This window comes from Myzus persicae, unplaced genomic scaffold (assembly GCF_001856785.1).
Source record: "Myzus persicae strain clone G006 unplaced genomic scaffold, MPER_G0061.0, whole genome shotgun sequence".
Taxonomy (NCBI): Eukaryota; Metazoa; Arthropoda; class Insecta; order Hemiptera; family Aphididae; genus Myzus; species Myzus persicae.
In genome coordinates this window covers 478,055-503,919 of record NW_019100692.1, presented here as the reverse complement: position 1 = coordinate 503,919, position 25,865 = coordinate 478,055, and the positions used below count along the sequence as shown (strand labels likewise).

The following is a 25,865-nucleotide window of genomic DNA, read 5'->3' as shown; positions in this document are numbered from 1 at the left end:
ACATTTGTATTAATTTTATTTTTGTGCTTAGACTTAACGCTATTTACCTTATGAAATATTTATTTTAAATTAAATTCCTCATCAAGAGGGTTCTCCTGATATTACATAATATATCTGTACAAATAATTGTATAAGATAAAATAATACTTTAATGTTGTGTAGTTATATGTTTTTAAGCATGTTTTACCTAACAGTTAATATTTAGTATCATTTAGGTTCTTAATATTTGTATTTTTTTTTCATACTTGTTCAACGATCCTTATCGGTCTCTAGGACGTATATAATAAAATATATATTTGTTGTAATGAATATAATGACTTCTAGTATTACACTAAAAGAGATGATGTTTTAATTGTTAGCGCGTATCTAATAAAAATTCCTAAAAATTATGTACTTATATTATGTGCTTGTTGCTTGACGCTTGATTAAACAAATAAACATTTATTTACGTATACTTAGTTTTGCCTTGAAGCTATATATTATTTAGGAATGACCGGGAATATTTATTAATACTTATTACTTGTCACACAAAACCAATTCCATTTACGATTTTCTATCATCTTAACTATTTAAATATATTATATTATTAGATTTAATACAATACTTTTTTATTTTTCAGTTTTCAACCAACGACGCCGCGGAATACTCTCGCAGTACTTCCGTGACGCCTAAAAAATACTTACTTTAAAACTTGTTAATTACTTAAAACAAAATGATTTACTGTTAGAATTTAAACATTTTTCTCGAGAGAACGCTATTAGTGTAAATTTACCTATCATTAAACTTTTAGGTGAGAACTTCATATGTAGTTAAGCTTCGGCTTTTTATTCCTTGTGTTAATTTTAAAGGAGATATGCACACTTTTAATTTGTGATATTTCTCATACCCATATCTTGCTTGAAAATTAAAATATCGAAAAGATAGCTGACGCTCAAGCACAAATAATGGTCCTTACCTAAAAGTTTGTTAGTAGGTGAAATTCATACTAATACCTAAACTAATTACACACCATCGGAACTAGTAAACTAAAATTTACTAGGTCTCGAACGTTTGTAAGACGGTGACAACAAATGCATGCGCATTGCAACCTATTAATAAAAATAATATTACTATAGAATAACAAAAAAAAATTATTGATACCGCGTGTTTTTGGCTTTAGAAAAAAACTACTATATTGACATTTGAATTGAGATTAATACAATAATTAATTATAGATGCCTACCAGTGGTGTATTTACAATTTCTTTTCTTTTTTTTTCAATTTTTTTTTGGGGGGGGGGAGGGGTTATAAGCTCATCAGATGAACATCAGAAGTCTCCACTGGGTTTTGTAATCCTAGCTGTAATATTTATATTTATGTAAGGTGCCCTGTCTATGTTTATAATATAAACTATGTTTTTAATAGTGAACTAATAATGAAAACACACCGAAATTGAACAAAAAATAAAAGACAAAAGGCTCTGGAGGTGATATATCACCCTGATTATCCCACGTAAATACGCCACTGGTACCTACTATGTTAAAGATAATATTAAGAGGATGCCAATGTACCATTTGTTTTCTCTCTCCAGCCCACGCGCAGCATTGCACATTTACGTTTAGCAGAACCAACCCTGTGTTGTTACTTTTAGTATTACTTATTATTAAACTTTAAGTTGAGAACATTACTTGTGCCGCTACTTTCGCTTTTTACATAATTTTAATATTCGTGCAATTTATAAAGATTTTCAAATTGTAATATTTTACACAGTCATAACTTCCATAAAAATGAAAATATCATACAATAGCAAACGTAGCACCGACATAGGTTATGTTCTTAACTTAAAGTTTGATATTAGGTGAATTCACTCTAATACTAAAAGTAAGGACATAAGATTGGTTCTGCTGAACGTAAATTTGATATGTTGAGCGTGGGCTAGAGAGAGAACAATAAATAGCTGACATCCTCTTGAATATTAGTAACAACTAACAACTATTCTTGGTTAAGCCCTAGTTATAATGAATTATAATTTTGCACCGGTTTCCCCTACCCAACTAATTTTTTTGTTCTTATTCTTATTTAATGCACGTTTCTTGTACACCGTGATTATAATTAGAAAAATAATATACATTTTTTCTAAGATGTCACATATTATGATATATTTAATATAACGCAATGAAATCTAAATGTGCACAAAGGTTTTTTTCCACAAATTAAAAATGTATTTTCACGATTTTTTTCGTCCTTAGGGGTTTCAGAAACATTCACTTGTCCCAAATGCGGACGTACTTATGACAAACGACCGAGTTTCGCTAAACATTTCAAATTTTGCGGCGTAGACTTCGAATGTCAATACTGTGGTAAAAAATATTCTAGATCGGATTCCGTAAAGAAACACCAGAGAATGGCCCATTCTCTGTACTCGTAAAACTTTACTAAAATATTGTGTTCTAAACAAAATCGTATTTATTTATTTTATTTACTCATATATTTGCATTTTATAATTTTCGATACAAATATTAATGTTTTGTGTAATTTTAACGTATATTTTTAAGTACATACTATTATCGTATTATTAATTAGATTGTAAATTGTAACTGTAAATATGTGGACACTTGTTATAATAATCAAACGAACGACATTTTTTGAAAAAATAACCTTGTGTTCGTTAATTATTTTTTATTATAAATACCAATCTACGACAACCTAATTAGTCCATATAATTATACAATGTTAACAAGGCTGTGTTTGATTATTATTATTATTTTTTTTTTATATGACTTGTACGAAATTTGGCATGTAACCCCATATTCTAAACATTATATTCATACTTCTGTATCGAAATATTAAACTTATATACTATTTTAAATAATCTCCAGTAATTAATATACATTTTATTCTAGTGTGCTGGAAGTTAAATAAACAAGACTTTGTGATAGTCGACGAACGGTATCAATGTCCCAACCAGTGTGGCAGAAGTTACAAAGCGTTACATGGTGTCAGACAACATTTGCGCTATGAATGCGGTGTAAGACCCAAATTCTCTTGCGCAGTATGTATGAAATGTTTTGCGTATAGAAACGTGTTGAAAATTCATATGTCATCAGTACATAACAAGCTCAGTAATATGATAATATAGTTGTTGATTTCAACATCAAATTATTTTTACTGCCTATTCCCATTGTATATAGATAAACTATTATTCTGAACAAATAGTAATAATAATGACTAAAATTCGAGAGTAAAATGAAAAACCAGCAATGCATTTAAAAACTAGGCAGTATATTTTATGATTTTAATGAAAATGGTTGTCATATTTACATAGATATCAAATTATATTTTTAATTTAATTTTCCACATCAGTATTTTACGATTTTGATTAAAAATATACATAGAAATGTAAGATAAATTTATTATACAATATTTAATGTAAATCTTATACTTTCTGTTGTACAATTAAAATAAAATATGTTTGAAAAGTACGTATATTTTACGATACTTTTATAATAGTATATATTATATTATGCTTGTACTTTTAATGATAATGAACTAATAAACTACAAGTAAGTTCTTTAATAAATATAACTAAATTAAAAAATCTTCATTGATAATATATTACATTTACAATGTAATTAATATCGTTTTCCTTCGGCATAGAACATTGATATAATAATATATTGTCTTATGTTAAGTACAACATATTTATTCAGTGATATATATAAATGCGTTCTTTAATAAAAATTAAAGTTTTAAATTGTTAACATTACATAGTCAATATGGCTCATATTTAATCGATATTTAAAAAAATCTGTTGATGAATTTACTCTAACATGTATTTAATTTATGTAATATTATGTGAGTTATGGAAGCTCAAGTAATATTTAAATAAAAAATACTTTTGGTATTTATTTTTTATAATATTATTAAATATATATAAGGTAGGTAAGTATTATGTGTATTTTGAATGAGTTGTATGTTTTCCTATTCAAATAATAAAAGAAATCAATAAAAATGAGGTTACCCACATTCATATGTTTATCTTGTATTTTTTTGTGAATTTACAAATTTTTCAGGAACTTGGAAATATTTTAAGTGGTTGAATTTAAATGTATTGAATTATCTGTGTTCAGTGTATGTATTATAATTACAAGATAAGGAATGTTATATGTATTTTATTTAGGTACATCTTTGTCAGGGAACTTTTAGCACTTATATAAAAAAAAAAAATGATCATGGGTACTCGTAAATGAAATGATATAATCTGTGTGTGCTTACTTTAAGTAGGTATTGACTATTTATATTTCGCATGTTTTAAAGTGAAATGCAGTAAGTCGTTAAATACAATTATAACTATTTAATTAGTTATAAGAACAATTACATTTCTTATCAAGTATTTAATTCTTTATGATCTTTTTCCATTTATACTAAAATGTAAACTATATAACTATTAGAATGATTCTAATAGGTCGGCCGTTAAAAATGTTTAATATCTATCAGTATATCAAAGGACGTTTAAGTATATTGTATTTAATAACAAAATAATAAAAGTACATGTTTGTTTTATTTAATTTTGTAATTATCTTTTGTAAGTATCTGATTAACCTAGAAATGCAGGTTTATAGTCTAACGTATAATTTTAAAAGTGCAGAACAATAACAAAAAAAAAACATTTTATTTTTATTTCAAAATGTATTTATTATTTTATGATCGTCAATTATCGTTATTCCTCTAAGAAATACAATTTAAAACGAATATATATAGGTTGGTGTTTATTACTTTATTTTTTATGTTTTAATTTTGTAGAATATCACAGATTTAAAAAATATCATTAATACACGGCTTTTTGTATAAATGCTTTGCTCTGAATAGTATTAATAAACGATCAGGCTAATATGACGCATTTCAGGTACTAGAATTTGGCGTTGTGTCAATGGACATTGCAGTCGCAGATACAAGAACAAATTCCATTTGACCTACCACTTGAAGTATGAATGTGGAAAACAACCCTTGTACAAATGTGATTTTTGTCTAAGGATGTTTTCGAGAAATTCAAACCTGAAGAAACACATGTTCACAGTACATAAATACATCAGCCCCTGACTTTGTTCTTTTGAAGTCATTTTTCGATTATTTACCAGAGATTTATTTACAAGTTTTTGTTGAAGGCAATAACCAAAGTATAAGAATTACATATTATAAAAAAAACGAGTGAACATTTAAATTGATTTTAAATCGTTTTATATAGATACCACTTTATTTCACTTTTGTTTTACGAACTAACAGTATAGGTGCAAATTGGGTGGCTCGGAGGGAGTGCTAAAACTCTTGAAACCCCCCAAGGAATTCCTAACTTAATCTCTAGGTATAACAAATGATGTTTATGTTTGTTAATTGATCTCTAACCAAATGTACGCGTATGGTCACTGTCCACTATAGTATTAAATTATTTAATATTACTGATACAATATAACTTCTTTATTACTATTTACTTTTGAACGAAACCGCGATTAGACGCTATAAAAATCTGAAAAAATAACTCCTAAAAAATAATTAAAATAAGCAAATCTCAACAACCTAATACATTCCTATATTCAATATTGTGTTAATGACTTATTAGTGATATTTAAAATTAGTAAACTGTTTGCATACCAATCTGTAAATACATATTTTTTTAAGTTAATAAGTATTTGCTAAGTATTCAAAACCAAAAATAACTATTCATTTTTTCGGTACTTTTAGGCTTTAACTATTGTTAATATCTAAATAATTACAAAATATTCATCAAAACATTCGAATCTTTTAAGTGTGGTTATGTTTTTGACTAATAAAGTATTAATACACACATACCTATGCATTAATTAAAGTATTAAAACTTGGGTATCTATAGTTATATTTTTATATGATTTTAAAGTATTACCTAACTTTGTAACCAGTTATCAATTATCACTAGTGGCATATAATCAATGTTAATAAGTCGTAAAAACTATAATTTTATAAGTTAATTTAGGCATACGTACCTGATTTAGCAATATTGTATTTTACGATATAGTTCCTATTTTGTTTTATAATTTGTTTGCTTTGCAGACCTACAGTTTACAATGCTTATTTCGTAATTTAATATATTAAAACAGGTTATAAGTATATCTATATAATATATATCAGCGTTTCCTAAGGTTAAGTTTGGGAAGCACTGATATATTATAACAATGAATCAAACTATTTACTTATACATCGTTGATTAATTGGAGTTTTGTGGTTGTAGTTCCTACTTTTTCATTCAATAAATATTTTTAATTTCATCTACTAATCTAATATTAATAAAATAATTTTAATTTTTAATTTACAACGTTTCTTTCTGTATTAAATATTTTATAGTTTAACTTAGATGATTATATACTATATAGATATTTGTTGTCGATTTGTTCAAGTTCATTTCAAAGGAATTTATTTGCTTTCGCCATTTTATTAATTTATTATTATTTTTGTAAAATGCATTAAAATTATTTGCTTTAATATATTGCGTTCTAACATATATTTAATTGTACGTGTATCCATTATTAGGTATTACATTTTTGCCTCTCCCCCGTACTTTTAACTTTTAATTATTGTTGTCGTCTACATAGAATAATATATTGTTTAGACGCGATGTCAATACGATACGGCTGTCCAAATGTGCACAACAACAATTGTTATCGAAGTTATAAAAACAAACGTTCCCTTGGCTTTCATCTAAAATACGAATGCGGCAAACAACCACTGTATGAGTGCAAGATTTGTCATAAGCTGTTCCACCAGAAATCAAATTTCACTTCACACCTTAAACATGTGCATCAGTCATCATTTTCGCCCTCTTTCAACTGTTAACCACTTTCAGAAGAAAGGTCAAATATTTGACAATGTCGTTATATGCATTTTCTTATGCTTAAACTATTAAAAAACAAAAGCTCTTGCGTTAATTATTTTATTTATTATGTTGTACACTTTTACACGATAACTTACACGTAAATAATGCAAATACATAGATTGATCGACCAGAACGATAATAATGACTGAAATGTTATTATTATAACATAACTTAATTTTTTTGTATAGTTATTGCTTATGTTAATTACTATTGTTATCATAATACACAGGTATAGTAAAAGTACATTTGATGCTGCTTACAATCAAAACATTGATGAAAAATAAAATACAGAATATCAAATGCAACGTGTTCAACTGTATATAATATGCTTTTTTTTTGACCTTATCTTAAAAATTGATTTTACTGTATCTTACTTTTTCGTTGTATTTTTCAGATGATCGGAAACGTGCGAAGTCATTTTTCAAACCTGCAGAATACCGCCGCAATAGCGCGGTTTTAAACGGATTATGTCCCTTTTGCCCAACGAAGCTGAAGGAAATCAATTGTTTAGACGAGCATGTTCTAGATTTCCATAAGCCTTTATTGTTAGCATGTGATAGATCAAATAAAACTGACAGAAATTGTCCGACAAATCAATGATTCATATAATAAATGTTATATTCTGTCTTTATTTACCTGTTTTTATTGAACAAATTACAAAATCAATGCAAGCGTTTAGTATAGGATTTTAAATTTTATAAGACCGTCGCGTTTGTTGATTGCTTTTACCCGCATTACGTCAAACGGTAAGTACCTAATCTTTATTTAAGAAACAGTGTACGTATACTCTAGTAGTCTAGTGTATGCAATTTATATAATATGCTTCTGGGCGGTGTATTGGCTTTTTCGCAAGTCGTATAGGAATATATCTTATATAATTTATAATATAGGTTTGCGTACTAATAAAGTTGTGAGTTTAGTTGTATGCATATAATATATATTGTCACTTATAACTGTATATTATATTGTATTCCACTGTTAATCTTATTGCATCGAGCTTTAATCAAGTGTTATAGAATTGTATTGTTTTTACTTTCTTAGTTGAACCTGCTAACCAGCCGTTGTCTTATCCGTGTCCGAACAACTGTGGTAAGAGGTACAAATTCAGAAGCAGTCTCAGCGGCCACTTGAATTACGAATGCGGTAAACCACCTCTGTACAAATGTCCGTACTGTCCGAAGAGATGCACGTTGAAAGGCAACATGAAGAGACACATCGTATTGGTGCACCACAGGAAAGCCACCGACTCTGATTTCAATCTGCAATACACCATGAAAACTTCACTTTTTTAATGAACTTACAGTTCTCTGTGAGATCAGTGGTTATTATTTATTTATATCCATCTACTTAATGTTATATTATTATTGTGTGTTTTTATTATCGTTAATTGTACCTACAGCTATAAACATTTTATTACAATCAATAGTAATAACTTACCTATCGGTTAAATACATACTATTATTTTTATATTAAATATTGTACATAAATATATGTATATATATATATATTATATAGAAATACCTAAATGGAAATAATAATACATTTTAATTTTTTAATCCGTCACATATTTAGCAGTATGACCTTGCAGGAGTACTTTCGATACCACTTTACTATTCCATTATCCACAGACGCATTCCAAAAGGATCGACAATTATTTCCTCGGACTATTGTATGTGAGTGTAGTTAATTATTTTAAATGTAATATATTTTGTACATAAATATAATATATGAAGAAGCCCACCCCTCTCTTGACTAGGTCATTAACCCTTCTTAGGGTGGTTAATATTTCTGCCCTATACTTATAATCCCACCGCCTTTTAATTCATTTTACAAAAACTGATATTTTTAATATCACCTCGTTGTTTATAACTGTTCCCCGTCTTTCTGTTGAGATACTCGTTTTAATACTCACCTGTGACTTTACTGCCGCCCTGCCGAGTGTCGGCAGACTTATTGAAATACAAATTTACTTATCGCTCAGAGTAAAATATTATGTATTACCAAGTTTAGTGCAAATTAATTTTAAATATATTACAATTGTACATGGTTTACAGTTTATTTGCATTGATAACACATTTTATAATATCTTCATTCGTGAATGTGTTATGGCCACATATCGTAATATATACGAGTTGCAATAATACTGTGTAATAATAGTTAATACATGTTTAATTCTACTCGTTCCACTCGTACAACATTATTATCCTCGATTTAGCAGACCGTTTCCGTGCATGTGAGATGCCGAGATGGGTGTGTCACGCATTTTGTTGGCCTCAAAATATTTTGTGTCATAATTGTTGTATTATAATATTATCGTTTTATTAGGTTTACTTATTATACATACCTGCCTAGATTACGAATCACAGCATTGTATTAATTATAGATTAATTGTATTAATGGGAAATCGAAAAAAGAATATCAAATAAAAGTAACCTACTAGATCTACATATCTGACCGAATCTTAACAATTGATGTCATCACATATAAACTTAACTAAATTCTTGCTGCTGTTACCTCTTCGTAGTTACTCTTTCACACTGTATACCTACTTGTAGGACCTCTAGCTCAAATACTACCGCAGCTCCCGAATGCTGCCGCAGTTCGAGTGTCTAGTGTGTAACAAAATTTTCAACTATAGCACTGGAGCATTAAGAGCACATTTAGAGCATCCACGACACCTATGATTGACTAACTACCACCTATAAACTATTTCGTCAGCCTCGACACATAGTGGCATAATGACATAATACCAACTACATTATATGTTTAGTAGGTATCATTAGGTGTTTAGGTTATTACCTAGTCTAAATAGTCGACATCATTATAATGTAATATACCTATTTATGGTTGTTTTTTAATGTTTAGTAAAAATAAAAGCAGATAAAATAAAAAATTACCTTATATAGATGTGTATTTTTACTGAATACTAACATTTTGTTTCACCTTACATATACTTACCTATAAAAAATTGAAATTGTTATGGACTGCACTCTTGAATCAATAACATTATTGTCATTATTATACCTGCATGCAGCCGTTACCTTCAGATGACTCGACCAAACTTTGTACTATTAACGCCCAGGTAATGTTTATCGATGACGATTTTTTTATGGTTCATATATAATATTACCATTTACCAGTATAATAATTAATAGCTGTGCCGAAAGTATAGCTCCTAATCACCTAATCACCTGTCCGCTTTACTGTTTATTGTTGTAGTTTCACGGTTCAAGTGTTTGAACGGGGGCGGCCGGTCGTACAAGTACAAAAAGGAGTTACCCAACACTTGCGCTACGAGTGCAGCATGCCTCCAATGTTCAAGTGTTCGCTGTGTCACAAAGCGTTCATAGCATATTCATCTAATAAGTAGACAGTTTCACTGGAAAATATTTGAACTAATAATCATTATTTTACGTTTAATAAGAGATACCTAGTTTACAAATTCTGCAAGATGTGACTGTATATTAATATTTGATTAATGTGCAGTCAGTAGAAGAATATAAAATAAAATGTATCCTACATATGTGTATTAATTTACTGAATATTAACATTTCTTTTCACCTCAATATATTCTTACCTATACAATCAAAATGAATGAACGCATAAATAAAATAACATTCGGCGCTCATACTTCCAACTATTATTAAGTCATATAAATCGATGAGAGTGCGTACTTGTAGTGGCGCAGAAAGTGTTTACCTACTATACTTGCTATAATAATGTAAAAAATTATATCCGTACCATACATATAAACCATATAAACCTATCTAGGTATGACGTCGTGATCCATAATAATAATCTCATTTCCTTGTTACCGTTTATGATTGCAGTGCCCCGGTTTGTGTGCTCGAACGGATGTGGCCGATCGTACAAGTACAAGCAAGGAGTTAAGCAGCACCTGCGTTACGAGTGTGGCGTAGCTCCTAAGTTTAAGTGTTTGGTGTGTGACAAAACGTTCAAGCAGCGTAGCACCTTAAATTCCCACATTGTTGCCGTTCACCACCTACTCATCGATAGACCAATTCACTGAAATTGAATTGAATTGAATTAATTATTATTATTTTATCTTTAATATGACTTTACTTAAGTTACAATTTTTACAAGTTCCAGCATTATATAAATTATAGTTTGTTTTTTTTTTAATTTGCAGTAAAAATAATATGTATAAATAAAAAATACCTAATAGTTGTGTATTATTAGTTTTCTAAGTACTAACAATTCCATTCATCCAGATTCACAGCTACCCCGTGTCGTGTCTATCAATTAAAATTGTGATTGGACATTATTTTTTTGGTATCATGTAAAACCAAGTTGCAATCGACTATACCAAGTATTGACTACAGATCAACTTTTAAACCAATAAGGTTACCAGTTGTAATCATTAGTTACCAAGCGCTCGCACGACACGACACACGTATCTGTGAATGCGGCTGTATTGTATTCTTACTTATACAACCACAATAACTGCACGCATGAATCACATTATATGATTCGTCCTACCTGTAGGTAGCTGTCTAAGCCACTTAGCTCGATCACAGTGTTTATTTGAAGTTGTTAGAAAGTGTTAACCAACGACAATTTACTACACTTATACTTATTGACTAACCGTATTACGTCGTGATCTACAATAATCGCTTGTCCGTGTTACTGTTTGTGATTGCAGTGTCTCGGTTTGTGTGCTCGAATGGATGCGGCCGTTAGTACAAGCAAGCTGCAGTTACACAGCGCCTGCGTTACGAGTGCGGCGTAGCTTCGAAGTTTAAGTGTTCGGTATGTGGCAAAACATTCGAATTGCATGGAACCATGTTTCACATTGCTACTGTCCACCACATATTATCCCCAATTAAGTAGATAGTTTCACTGGAATATTAGTTAATATAATTTCACTAATAATTATTATTTCACGTTTAATAGGAGGTACCCAGTTAACACATGTTGTAAGTTTTGGGGTTTTATTAATATTGGACTAATGTGCAGTCAAAATAAGAAATAAAAATAGAAAATATCTTATAGATGTGTATTAATTTACTAAATAGTAAATACTAAAATTGTAATTGTAATTCACCTTAATGTATTCTTACTTTTAATACCAAAATAGTGCAGACATTAATCATATTCATGTGCGATTCGTCAGTCCTATTTGCAGTTGTTTAAGTCATATAACTATCGATCACAGTGTATACTTGTAGCGGCCCAGACTCCGGAGAGTGTTTACCAACTACAGTTTACTTAACTAATTTCTTTCCTTTTGACTAACCGTATGTTTGTGATGCTTTTTATGATTACAGTTTCCCGATTTGTGTGCTCGAGACAATGCGGATGGTCGTATAAGTACAATCAATTAGTTAATCAGCATCTTCGATACGAGTGCGGCCTGCCTCTGAAGCTAAAGCTATACTCGATTTTGTAACTACAACAATTTAAATTTGTTGTCATCCGTCTTAACGACGTTGTTTTTATATTGTTCAATGTGATATTATTAATACATTTTATTATAATTTATAATATATATACTGATCGGTGATCGATTAAAATATAGTACCTGCGTTTATTTGTGTTTATTGTTAATTTGTTCGATAGTTATTTAGGTACCATTGGCCCATTTACTTTATTATGTAGAAAAAAAATGTGCACTTGTTGGTATTATATTATTATCCAACGCATGTCATCACAAGTGTGCACTAGCTTCTAAAGTAGTGTTTTGTCGAAAAAATATAATTTTGTCCTTGTAATATTATAATAGTTATATATGCCTCCTAGCTTATTGATGTGTTGTATCTTACGACACATTTCTTAATTTCTGCTTGCATTACACCTATCCATCGCATTGTGCTTTACCTTTGATTTATACTTTTATCTATATGTATTTTTAGTTGTACCTTGATTGGTTTTTAAGTATTTAATAAACATAACTGTTGGCTTATTATGCGTTGTAGTTTGTATGTTCTCACACCCGCACCGTATACTATACTGCATTGCATATATATAGTTCACTATGAATATCCAGGTATACCTATTCAGTGACGTTCTCAGGAATTCTCAATGTTATGAGGGGGGAGAATATGACTAAATTACAAACTGTATTACACACGCCACAAAATATATTTGAGTAGAGCGTACTTGGGTGATTTTACTGCAGCTATTTTTCTTTGAAATCACATTTTAAGTATGTAGATACCAGTGTATAATACAGTCATATCTTTGAATTATGTGCATATCTACACTTTTTAGTACAATAGAAAAATATTGTATTATATTATTACTCAATCAATATTGGTTATGACAAAAGCCGAAACAGTTAGAAGGACTTATCCTCCGCGAGAACACCCCTGCATGTATACAATGATAATGCATGCCATCGGTGTAATGTTTATTTGTGTGCTCGTGCGAGTGTGTGAACTTATATAAACTTATAAGTTATATTATATAACTTATTATATTTAACTATTATTGCCGTTCCGAGATTCACGAATTGTATTTTGTTCTGTTTTCTGTTCTCGGCCATACCCATGCGTATAGCTGTCTATACGTCATTTGATCCGAACGACTACACTTACGAAGAACACATGTTGCGGTTAACTGCCAACGCCGCCAGAGCCAGGGAGAGGATAATATGCCCGAATAATTGCGGCCGCAGCTACAAGCGGTTGGAACACATGAAGCGTCACATAGCGCACGAGTGTGGTATCGATCCTAAGTACGAGTGTCAAGTGTGTGGGCGCAAATTTGTATACAACTTCAGTTTGAAGAAACACATGACTCAAATGCATAAGGGACTTTTCAATGATTCCGACATTGTACACTCCACGTCCTACCAATCACCGTCCACTAGTCGCGCATAGTGTACACCCGTCAATCGCGGCACGTCTGCCACTGACCAAATCGCCGACGATAACACTAAAAATATAATTTTTCTCATACATAGGATTCGTGTTGGAACAGTGTATTGCAAATCTGTGCTTATTTATAAGCCTTTGACATTAGATTCAACACACAGATTTTCACCGCGATAGTAGTTTACCCACGATTATACGTTAAAAGCTATCGATATTCTTTCATTGCCAATAAATAACTATACTAGAAATAAGTTTTTTTTAATAATAATAATTATGATCTTATTCGGTCATTTTTTTTCCAATATTGTATTTATAAAAATACACTTTAAAAATCTAATGATTCGCAGTGGTGTGAGGTATTATACTAAATATAAAATTAAATATACTTCGATATGAATTTCAGACGTTATGTACTTATACCACAATAAGCGCACTTTGATTAAAAATTAAATTATGTGTCAAATACATTCAAATTAATAATGAGTCAACCCTAAAATACAATGTACATTGTACCTATTATGCAATTTGTTAATTATTATAAAACTTGTCATAATTTTAAACGATTTTTCAAACTTTTTTTGAAATATGTATAAATGTCTAATATTATTGTACTGTATTAATAGCCAATAGGTTAAGATAATCGTATTGTATTAGACAATTTATTACCTTATTTTATGTTGAATATTTGTGAGTATTTGTGTGTATTTATTTTTTACCGGAACTATGTGTCTTATTATTGACCTATTTCATTAAAATGTTAAGTCCCGTAATTTATTGCTAGATAAAATGTTTAATCCGTTTTTTTCGGTTTGATAATTAATATTATTTGTGCGAACACTTTTATACATATTAATCAAAACTTTTTATGAAGAGACAATACATACGATATATACATTGAGAATTGTATTAAATTTAAAGTAATAACAATGTGAATTTCCACAATGTAGTCGTATTTGTTATGTAGAGTAGGTACCTGTTAATTCATTTTGGACTCAAAAAAGTAGTACATATTATTATAATACATTCTACATTCATGAGTACATTGTATACTGAATTAAAATTTTGAACTTACTAACCTATAATTAAGCCTATAAATTTCAATGTTTCGGAGTCATCAGATAGTTGCGTATTACGGAACTTGTGAATTTTTGTTGTAAATTTAACTTAGTGATAGCTGATACGTACAAATAACACAATATATTCTGTTCAAAATATTTCAAGGAAATGTTTTCACGGTGTACAAAAACTGTTGATTAATTATTATTAGATTATGACTGATAACTCGAATTTTTTAATTATATAATATTATATTTTTTTCGCCATTATTTTTGCTATTTTATATAATAATGTAAATCTAAAAAATTAATATGAAAATGTAGACAGTTGTTTACCAATAAAAAATAATACCTTAGACAAATTTTTCTGCATATTTCTTTAACATAAACAATATTATAATTATGTTTGTATTTTTAGAAATGTTAATTGGTAGTACATAATTACTACTAGTAAGTGGCAGTAAGTGGTTGGACTTATTGTGTGAGGCAATTATTTATGTCAAGAAAACAAGAAATCTCTAGATCAATTTCAAAATTAAATACCAGTGATTAAAATTTGAAATTGGTTATCATTGATGCATATTTATGTATTATAATTATATTAACATTAGAGAAGGTATCTAATTTACTTCCATAGTTATGTTTTGAAATATCATAACATGAAATAATCAGGTTTTTTTGACAAAAAAATTTCTAGCTACTATATAATAATTAGTTCATAGGTATTTTATTTAGCCATTTACTCATATATTTTTTGATGCTTTTTACAGGAATATATTACTCTACATGGGACTGTGGCACTGTTCTGTCCGAATTAGTTTTGTTTTGCAATCTAAATTTAAGCCATTTGAAATTCGACTTGAAGCTATTATTCAACAAATTGCGCATATTTCAAAAGTGGTGCAATGAAGTATTAAGATGTGATGTTTGTTCACCAAAAATATTATCTTGGTTTTAACCCTTATTTATACATACTAATTTAATATTATATATGATAAAATGCTAATCATTCTTTATTTAAATTTAAAAAAAAACTGTATTTTGGCATTCAAACAATGAATCAATACTCTTTATAAATTATCAAGAATTATAATTTATTTTGGAAAAAAAATAGATGATGTAATAATGTATAAAGATCAATCAATATTATAGGTTATAACTAATAGTTGCTTGTTACTTGATTTTTCTTTTCCGTTTAAACTTTTTAGAGATGTAATGAACTGCCTAATATGTGTGTATCTAGAGTATATACTTTATTGTAGTGACAAACTTATCTATTAATATTGTCTGCTTGGTTGTTATTTGATTGATCATGATATTTTAAACAATATTGAATTATTTATTTTTAATTGCTGACATTTTGTTTTTCAGAAAAACAGTTAAATGACATTTTGATTAAATTTGTATTGTTTTTTCTTTTGTTGTTATTAGGTGCTGATGAGTCCACTGCAATGCCACTTATGTATCGCTGTCCGAAAAACTGTGGTCGGCGATATACACGAAAAGATTCAATGAATCGACATGTAACATATGAATGCGGTGTTGAACCACAGTTCAAATGTAGTTTTTGTAATAAGACTTGTGCCCAAAAGTATAATCTTAAAAAGCATATGATTACTGTGCACAATTATATTCATTTTAACCACTCCTAATTGTTGTATTACATATTTAACTTTATGAATACTACTGTGTATGTTAATTAGAAATAATTCTGTTTTTGTTATATTATTTCATTTTATAGATATATTTAATTTATATTGTTTATTTATTGTTTGTTGTGTTGTGTTGTTTAAAAATGTATAACAATAATTTACTATGATGTATAAAGAACAGTATATATATATATATATATATATATATGTTTAGGTTGAAAAAGTATTACTACAAAAAACTAATACATTTGTCATTCATATTTTATACTATTATACTTAACTGAAATAATTGGTAAATTAATAAGTACCTATAAATAAAAAAATAAAAAAATTCATAACATTTTAGTGTTTATGTATATTTTCATATGTTTATTGTATATATTGTATGTTTTTAATAATTTGTATAGTATAATATGTAATAATTTATATTATAACAGTGCTTTATGGCTATAGTTCATTACTAACAAAATATGTTTGTTGTAATATTTATTTATTTCATACTAATGGACATTTTTTTTATTCTAGAATTAAGAATCACTACTAAACCAAAGTTAGACGCAGTTCCGGTTTTATCAGCATCTACAATTTCTCAACAACCAGAATCAAAAAAACAGGAACCGAAGAAATGTTCTGTAACTGAAACTAAAACAGAAAATTGTTATCGATGTAAAAATTGTAAAAATATAATTTTAGGTCCAAATGCTGAAAATCTGTATGTAGAACATATCATGACATGTCTTGACGCAAACAACTTTGAATGTTCAATATGTTTTAAAAAATTTGCCCATAAACGTGGTCTAACTAATCATTTAAGACTTGCACATTTAGTTTTTGACTAAATATTATACAAAATATGATAACCAATAACTTGAAAATTATCTACTGATTATTTCACTTAGTAAACTCTAATTTCATTTACACTAAAAACTTTTTAATAATCGTTAGTTTTTGCCTACAACTTGTAAGATATTTCATTGTTTTTTTGAATAGAATATACATTTTCTTTTCTTTTATTAAAAATAATTGTTATTTATTATTTTTTAATTTTAATCATAGAATCTTTAAACAAAGAGCATAGAATATATTGTTTCAGTAATGTTAATAAATTATAAATAAAAGATTTTCATTATTTAATTTTTATATTTAGTGTTTTGAGTAGACGACGATCAATGTTATTGAATTTAAGGAACAAAAACATAGTTAGTTTTGTGAATATTAATGTGTTAATTTCTCCCTACCATAATAATAATGTAGGTAAATAGTTATGATAAGAATACTTAAAAACACAGCATGTCTTTTAAATGTATATTACTGTCAGTACTACATAATAATTTTTTGTTTTTTTATTTATGTTGGGATTCATCTAAGATTAAAATAGGTTTTTTCTATGCTTTTATATAAAATTAAAATGTTTATCAAAATAATTAGTGTAACAAATACTAGTGTTATCCTGTTTGTTATTATTATTGATTTTATTATGATTAGTTTTATAATTATGTGTTTGTATTTAATGATTAGACCAACTGTACTAACTGTAGGTGTAACTGAATTATACCCTAATTCTATCAATATGATTGCTAATCTTTACAGCAAATACATAGTTATGGCTCTGAATGTTAACTAAAAAATTGAATTTGTTTACGTTTAGTCCTTAAAAGAGGAACTTTCCGTTCTTTGAAAAAATAAATGTGTTTATTTGGTTGTTTATTTAAATTTTTTTTTTTTTTGAATCGGTTAATTACTAATACTATTTAATAATATATAATAATAATAATAATATAATAATGTATAATAATAATAATACATTATATAGGTATTAATTTTGAATACGATTTAATATGATTCATTTTGTATTCTAAATTGCAGAAATCATAATATTTTTTTTATTTAGAACTTTCAACCTACAACTATAATAGTTTGACAATTACAATTAATACAGTTGGTATATATTAAATCGAGTAAATTAACTGTGGTTAATCATATATAGTTAATAGTTTTACAATAAATTAAAATAATTATAATATTTAAAAGATAGAGCAAAAAGTTATCAATACTATAACATTATTTGATAATATTGACAGAAACATAAAAGAGAGAAAGAAAATTGTTCTATGATAGAAATAAGCATACATTTTCAATGTGAGTTAGGGAGTGGATAACTTAACTGGTTGTAAACTATTTAATACAGAAGTTAACAATAGAATTAAATAAGTTGATCAATATTTTAAAGTCTTCAAAGAACTTGTTTATAGTGGTCACAGAGGTATCTCAAATCATAATATTATTGTTGTTTTATATCGAGCCATGCTCACTGGAATTCCAGGTATTTTATTTTTATAATTCATAATAAATTTTTATTAAATGGTAACTAATTTTGAACGTCTTAAAAATCATTCTATTTGAAAACATACGAGTAAGATTTGTGTGTCGTTTGCTAAATATGATTGTAAACATGCATTCATCAACAATTTTCTTTCTAAAACTGCTTAGTGAATACTGTTTTGGCGGAAATATGTACATAAGTATAACCTTATAGCTAAACACTTCTAAATATTTAAAAACTGCTTATTGGGCTCAATTAATAATTAATAATTATTACCATTTACTTATTAGAAATAGAGAAAACATGATACATGAACAAATCATTAAATAATGAACTTATTGAAGCAATTGATTATGTGTTCTAAGTTTAATGTATAGACCTTATATAATGAATTATAAAAATAACCAAACTAATTTGTTTTTCTATATATTCAGATACTATATTTTGGCTGACCAAATTGGATCAAATTGTAAAAAACAACCCTTCAATTTGTCCAAAAAATTGTGGTCGAAAATTTGGAGGACAAAATCGAAAAGGTAATCTTAAATTACACTTGCTGAAAGAATGTGGAAAAACTGTAACTTGCCTAATTTGTATGAAAAAATTCAATTGTGTACGCGGTTTGAAATATCATTTGGGAACTATTCATAAAGTTATTTATAATTCTTAAAATTTTAACAATATTGATTTATTGTATGTTTAGTTTTTACTGTTGTTATATTAACTATGTATATTAATATCGGTAGTGCCAAAAAACAAAATGTTCCAGACATAAAAATGTTATTATTTTGGAATATTACTTTTAATTACACAATTTTTAAAATTCTAACTAGATTTGTTATATTATTTTATTTTGATAATTTTATACTGGGATATGATTTACAACATGTATAATAATGTGATGTATACTCCATAATTAAAAATATAAATATTGAATATTGATAAAAACTTTTTATTCATATCAGTTTTTTTTTATTTATCATCCTTTTACTGAAAATACTGATTACTTAGTATTACTGGAATGTTTGTTTTTATCAATAATATTTCCAAATTCAATATATGCTTAAAACCAAACACTAATGAAAGACTTCTGTTTTGATATAGATTATTAAAATAAATATGATGATAATCATACCCATAATAGTTATACATATTAGATGGTTATGATTATATCATAATAATTTTTTGCTTAAATATTAATTAATGTCTTTTTAAAATTATTTTAATGAATTGAAATCTTTGTTGGCTGTTGTATTATTTATACTAAAATAAAAATAAAACAATATTAATGTTGTTGATGTGGCTTTAGTTGCCCGTACAACAAATAATTATATGATTAAAAATGAGATTTTGCCATTTTGTATGTATGATTGAAAAAATTAACAATATCTAAACCAGCTTGAATTATATTATTTTGGGTTATTATATTTGTTGAATGTATTTTGACATATTATTTTATTGAGGTGTACTTACTTTTACTTTCAGACTTTATGTTAAAAAAGAATGATGGGTACGCTAATGAAAATCCTGTGTATTGCCCAAAAAACTGCGGACGGTGTTACAAGGGTATGTGGCGTAAATACAACTTGCAGAAGCACTTGAAATATGAGTGTGGAGTAGCACCACAATTCAAATGCCTAGCCTGCCCAAAAAGCTTCTCATTGAAAGCAAATTTGAAAATGCATATGCTAGTTGTTCATAAAATAATTTTAGGTTCTAATCACAATACTATGTCATAATATTTTTTGACCATTATATATTTGACTTTAATCACACAATAAAGAATGTTAACTTATAATCTAGTGCCATATATACAATACGTATATAATATATTATCATACGTTTACCAATTAATTTTTAATTAGTATTGATTTACTGTTTAAATTAGTGTTTTTTTTTTCAAATATATACTTAAATTGAACGTCAAAAAGTGTAAATTAACACTGTTTGTTAATTTAAGGTATATATTATTATTCTAGTATTTTCATTGGAACAAAAATTGAATTCCAATTAACAACTATAGGTACTGATAATAGTTTAGAATTTAAGCTCAATTCAAGTAACAGTTTATGGTATAAAATTATTATTTTGATGTTGAATAATTTTAGAATTTTTGATTTTGTTATAGTTACCATATTATTTCATCAGATAAGAGATTTGGTAGTTACTCATTTGATTTTTGTTTATATTAGTTACCAAAAATAAATATATACTACACGTATAAACATATATAATATTATAAATTAAAATGTTATGTGTATATTATGTTCAAATTATCTTAATGTTCAACTATGTAAACTTTTTAATACTTATTGATAAGATGTCTTTTTATCAAAATCAGAATCATTGATGGATTTTTTTGTGAATTAAATAAAAGTTAAAACTACATTTACACAAAATGTTTTACATAATATTTTTAAGTTTTTTCATATTACGACTACTTATAAATGTTGATGTTCACTCATTGACTCCTGACAACAGTTAGTGAATTAATTAAATCTATTCATATTTTTTACTTTCATAAGTAGGTAACAGACATTTTGTGAGAAAATTGTAATTAAAATGAATAGATAATTGAACATATTATTGAGTATTTGATATTTCTATGACATTGCTGCACATAAGTATTTATCTTAAAACTGTGTTTTAGTATCTTGGGGTTGTATCAAAATATTAAATTTTCTGACAATTTTCATCACGAATCTATATCATTTGTATACAAATATAAAACATTTATAATATAGCATTACATTTTTGTTTTTAAGTACCATACTTGTTGAATCACCTATCACGTTTAAGAAAACATATAAATAGTTGCTTTGCTTAAAAAAAAAAAAAACCTACATTATAATATTATGATCTTTTATTGGTACCTATTAAGATTAAGCTGTAGTTGCCTGTACCTATTGTTATAATGCATGTTTTCAGATCAAAATATACTACTACGCGTAGAAGAAGCTGCAACATACGATCCCGCGCATTGTCCAATGAATTGTGGCAGGTTTTACAAAGGTCAGCATCGGAAAATAAATCTTCGTCGACACACATTTGAGTGTGGTGTACAACCAAGATTTCCTTGTACTATATGTTTAAAACGGTTTTTCCGAAGGTATCAGCTTAAAATACATATGGAAAAAGTTCACAAAGTATGCCCTTCTAATCTGCACAATCATAGTGAAAAGTGCACAATCTTAATTAATTAGGTAAAGAAAACTATCGCTCAAAAATTATTTGTTTTTTTTGTTAATTATAAGCAAATAACAAATTATGTATATTTCATAATATTTACTCACTTGGTCAAATTGAATTAAGGACACAAATTTTACATCTGTATAATCATTTATATAATTAGTGTCAATAATATTCATGTTGTATAATGTATATGTTTTAATACCCTGATTTTCTGTTGTTAATAAAACATAATGTGTCCCAAAAATCAGTCCCTATTACCCTTAGTTTCTCTGCGGAAAAGTAATATATTTAAATGGGATGGAATTCAATTTTTTTTTACAATTATTAAGTTTCTTACATTTTTAAGTTGGGTTTTTGATCATCCTTGAAAATGTTTTAAAAATAAACCTGACTATATGATTTGTGTCTTGCTAACATGACTAATATTCTTAGAAAAACAAAAACTTAATTTGTTTTAACTTAGGTCGATTTAAAAAAAAAATTTTGTATGGTTTCATTATATAAAATGTTTTTGAACCTTGAATCAAAATTCCCTTACTTATTCCTTTATATTAAAAAAAACTATTTAAATATATTTATTTGCTATAGAGATGCTAAAGGCTCAAACGGTACTTTTGGAACATACTGTAAAAAAATATATAAATTGTTTTTAAATTTAAAATTGTTATATTGAACACTCAAGTAAATTTTTATATGGTGAGTACAAAAATACTTAACATTTCTGATAGTACTATACTAGTGCTTATTAATGTTATTATTTACTATTAAAAAAAAAATAATATTAATAAATATAAGTTTTTGTTAAATCTAATTGTTTTTGTTTAATTATAATATGATTACTATTTTTTTTATAAACTGGATTTGAAAAATTTTTCTAATAACAGTGATTATACTAATTTAATATTTTACTAATACTGAAATATTGCATTGTAGGTATCACTCATATTAATGGTAGGTGTGATAAAAATGTCTTGCTCACAAATGAATTTATGTATAAATGTTTTTATCAACAATTTGTTTGAACACTTTTTAATGTCTAGAGAGATTATATGTAATTGCAGTTCCAAGATTTTGTTTATGTTGTTATTCTTTTTGCAGTGGGTATATTATTCTTATTTAATATATTGTATTATATATAATATGTTTTGCGATAGATGCCGCTTTTGTGGTAGTTAACAGGTTTAATTTATATACAATATATATACGTATACCTAGCTTAATCAATAATCATTTTGCTTCCAAAATGTTTTGTTCAAATTACTTACTAAAGGCAATAACATTTGTCACACATAAATTAATATACATTTTGATTATGTTTATAGGTGCGTTGACAAATGTTCAAAAGGTATGGGAATCTGACCCAGTTCTGTGTCCAAATTATTGTGGTCGTCTCTATAGGGGCCCACAGCGGAATTGTAATCTAAGAAAGCATTTGAAACTTGAGTGTGGTGTTGCACCTATGTTTTTGTGCAGAATATGTTCAAGGAGATTTACTAGAAATGAAAACTTAAAACGACATCTAGTAATTGTCCATAGAACAATAAAAAATATGAAGTGATAATTCTTAAACTAAATTGTTGAAGATTTCACTGATTAGTTTCTTAAACTGACAATATTTTTGGTTATATCCATGCAAGTATTCATTAACAGTTCGAACATGTTTCAGTGTCCATTCTTGAAGTGGTGTGTGTTGAATAAATCTGAAATCTTTCATCGCACCACAATACTTTACTCTGCAAAAGATAGAGGTATAAAGTTGTGAATTTTTGTTGTAATTATTTGTTGTTTTTGTATAATGTTTTTATTGTCTAAAAAGATATTATTAGACAAAAAATATTCAAATGACTTTTAATAATAAAATACTATAGTAAGTTGTGTATTTATAAATTAATATTAATTTTAGTATGCAATGTAAACTGACTTGAATAATTTGATGTATCATGCACAAAATAGTTGTATGCAAGTGCTGCTCACAAATGCATTATTCCTTAAGAAATTAGTAAATACAAGTTTTATTCAAGAGACTAGCCACACAAATATATCATGTAAATTAGTTGATAAAGAATTAATTTGGTGAACACTAATTATTAATTAGTAAACCTATACTTTAGTATATATAGTGTGCATATTTTGTTTCGGGGGCATAATCATTTATATAATATGTTTGCCCATGTATAAATCTGTGATATCTGTTTGATTGTAAATCAATGAATTTGTTTAGCTTGAAGACAGTACAGCCATACACAGTTGCCTATTGACAAAATTATGCACACTATGTGAATTGCTTGTACATTTTTTGTACATAAATTCTATAATATTCAAGGTCTCAAGGATAAATTAGATTTTGGTTAAACCAACTAAGTATTAATATAACATACATCTTATATATATATATGTATAAATGAAATTCAATAACTAACTCATCTAAAACAAGTAAATGATCACATCAAAATTTAACATGTGTGTTTGTTTTATAAAATATGATGACATGCAATGTAATCAATTGTAATTAAGTGACTGCTTTTTTTGTAACTTGCATGGGTACCTATCACTGGATTTAATTTATTAATAGTATTGGTAAGCAACGTATCATGTATGTTCTGTTATTGTTCTTTATAAAAAAAGTATTAATTTGTTTTTTATTTTACACTGTTGTAGCTAAACTGTTTGAAAGATTAATCTTGGAAGATCCTGTTTTTTGTCCATATTCTTGCGGCCGGTCGTATAGTGGAAAAAACCGTAAGGGTAATCTGAAAAGGCACTTGTCATTCGAATGTGAAGTGACGTCTTTATTCAAATACAGTTGTGATATTTGTTTAAAAAAGTATACAAGAAAAGAAACTTTAACAGTCCACCGAGTAAATTCACACAATGTCCATTAAAATATAGATTTAATAGCTCCGCTATATAATAAAACTTAAACATAATATTATATATTGTCAAAATATGAGTCGTTTTATGTCATAGGTTTTTTTTAATTGGAGTGAAGGATGCGATATACCAACATCAATTTTTAAATTATTTTCATACGCTATACATACACGTATATATACGTATATATACGTACTCGTTTTACTGAACGGTGGGTGCACAAGATGGATGCGTATGACGTAACAAATTCGTTTTTCGTTACTGTTTTTCGAGGTTAGGTTAGGTTAGGTTAGGTTATTCTGGTAATTCTGGTAATTCTAGATCGCCCTACTATATAGACAGCCTACATGTTATATCAATGGATGTATTGTATCTGATATGGACGTATTTTCAACTAAGTCTGGCGGATAAAATTTGACGTACTTCAATACAAATGCTCTTTTGTCGAGTGAACTCGTATTTTTCACTAGACATATTAAGTTGCTTCGTACAAGTTGCTTTGCACGGACGCACGGTACAACACTTGTGAGCGTGAATGTCCTCGTAAAGTGTTTTAAATACAATTTAAGTTTAATATGTATTGTATTACCTATGTATGCCGAGGACTTGAAGTGTATTTTGTCAGTGGCGCAGCCAGGGGGTAGGCGGAGGGGGCTGCAGCCCCCCCCCCCGAAATGTTAATAAAATTTAAAAATTATTTAATGGTCTATGGTATTCGATCAAAAACTAAACCACCGCTGTGTAAAAAATTGATCAGCCCCCCCCCCGAAAAAAAATCCTGGCTACACCACTGTATTTTGTAAATATATTATGACGTTATGTAATACTTTTTCATATTTCTTGTAAAAAGTTAATGTGATAATAAACCTATAATATCGTAATTTTTATGTGCACTGATATTGAAATAAAATAATTATGAAATGTACTTATACTTAATTGGTATAATATAAATAATATTACAACAACTTATGGACTATTATATCAAAAGATGTATAATAAACATTTAATATATTAAATGCTGTTTATATATTTTATATATATATATTGTTAAAT

At 27.5% G+C, this 25,865-nt stretch overlaps 3 protein-coding genes and 1 long non-coding RNA gene across 4 annotated transcripts; all 4 read left to right on the top strand.

Moving 5' to 3' along the window:
- The first annotated feature begins 6,722 nt into the window (after positions 1 to 6,722).
- LOC111042497 lies at positions 6,723 to 7,514 on the top strand. Its single transcript, XM_022327121.1, has 2 exons — positions 6,723 to 6,860; positions 7,278 to 7,514. Exons 1-2 carry the CDS (start codon positions 6,740 to 6,742, stop codon positions 7,481 to 7,483), a joined length of 327 nt encoding a protein of 108 aa, XP_022182813.1. The 5' UTR covers positions 6,723 to 6,739; the 3' UTR covers positions 7,484 to 7,514.
- Positions 7,515 to 8,219: 705 nt separating this feature from the next.
- On the top strand, positions 8,220 to 16,552 carry LOC111042387 (zinc finger protein 202-like). The gene is made up of 3 exons (XM_022326980.1): positions 8,220 to 10,908; positions 15,545 to 15,699; positions 16,124 to 16,552. Exons 1-3 carry the CDS (start codon positions 10,704 to 10,706, stop codon positions 16,424 to 16,426), a joined length of 663 nt encoding a protein of 220 aa, XP_022182672.1. The 5' UTR covers positions 8,220 to 10,703; the 3' UTR covers positions 16,427 to 16,552.
- On the top strand, positions 10,978 to 12,809 carry LOC111042503. Its single transcript, XR_002605455.1, has 2 exons — positions 10,978 to 11,653; positions 12,172 to 12,809. It is a non-coding gene; the product is annotated as an uncharacterized LOC111042503 (long non-coding RNA).
- A 1,775-nt stretch (positions 16,553 to 18,327) lies between the features above and the next one.
- Positions 18,328 to 20,519, top strand: LOC111042496 (zinc finger protein 771-like). The gene is made up of 3 exons (XM_022327120.1): positions 18,328 to 18,749; positions 19,184 to 19,285; positions 20,235 to 20,519. The coding sequence occupies exons 1-3, from the start codon at positions 18,731 to 18,733 to the stop codon at positions 20,486 to 20,488; spliced, it is 375 nt and encodes a 124-aa protein (XP_022182812.1). The 5' UTR covers positions 18,328 to 18,730; the 3' UTR covers positions 20,489 to 20,519.
- The last annotated feature ends 5,346 nt before the right edge of the window (positions 20,520 to 25,865 follow it).

Excerpts from the sequence above, each read along its gene's own strand:
- LOC111042497 (XM_022327121.1), top strand. The coding sequence starts at position 6,740 with ATGAGTGCAAGATTTGTCATAAGCTGTTCCACCAGAAATCAAATTTCA. Across the intron at positions 6,861-7,277 it reads TAACCACTTTCAGAAGAAAG|ATGATCGGAAACGTGCGAAG; the intron begins GTCAAATATTTG and ends TGTATTTTTCAG.
- LOC111042387 (XM_022326980.1), top strand. The coding sequence starts at position 10,704 with ATGATTGCAGTGCCCCGGTTTGTGTGCTCGAACGGATGTGGCCGATCG. Across the intron at positions 10,909-15,544 it reads ACTCATCGATAGACCAATTC|GAATATATTACTCTACATGG; the intron begins ACTGAAATTGAA and ends TGCTTTTTACAG. Across the intron at positions 15,700-16,123 it reads ATGAAGTATTAAGATGTGAT|TTGCTGACATTTTGTTTTTC; the intron begins GTTTGTTCACCA and ends ATTTATTTTTAA.
- LOC111042496 (XM_022327120.1), top strand. Across the intron at positions 19,286-20,234 it reads TGGAGGACAAAATCGAAAAG|ACTTTATGTTAAAAAAGAAT; the intron begins GTAATCTTAAAT and ends TTTTACTTTCAG.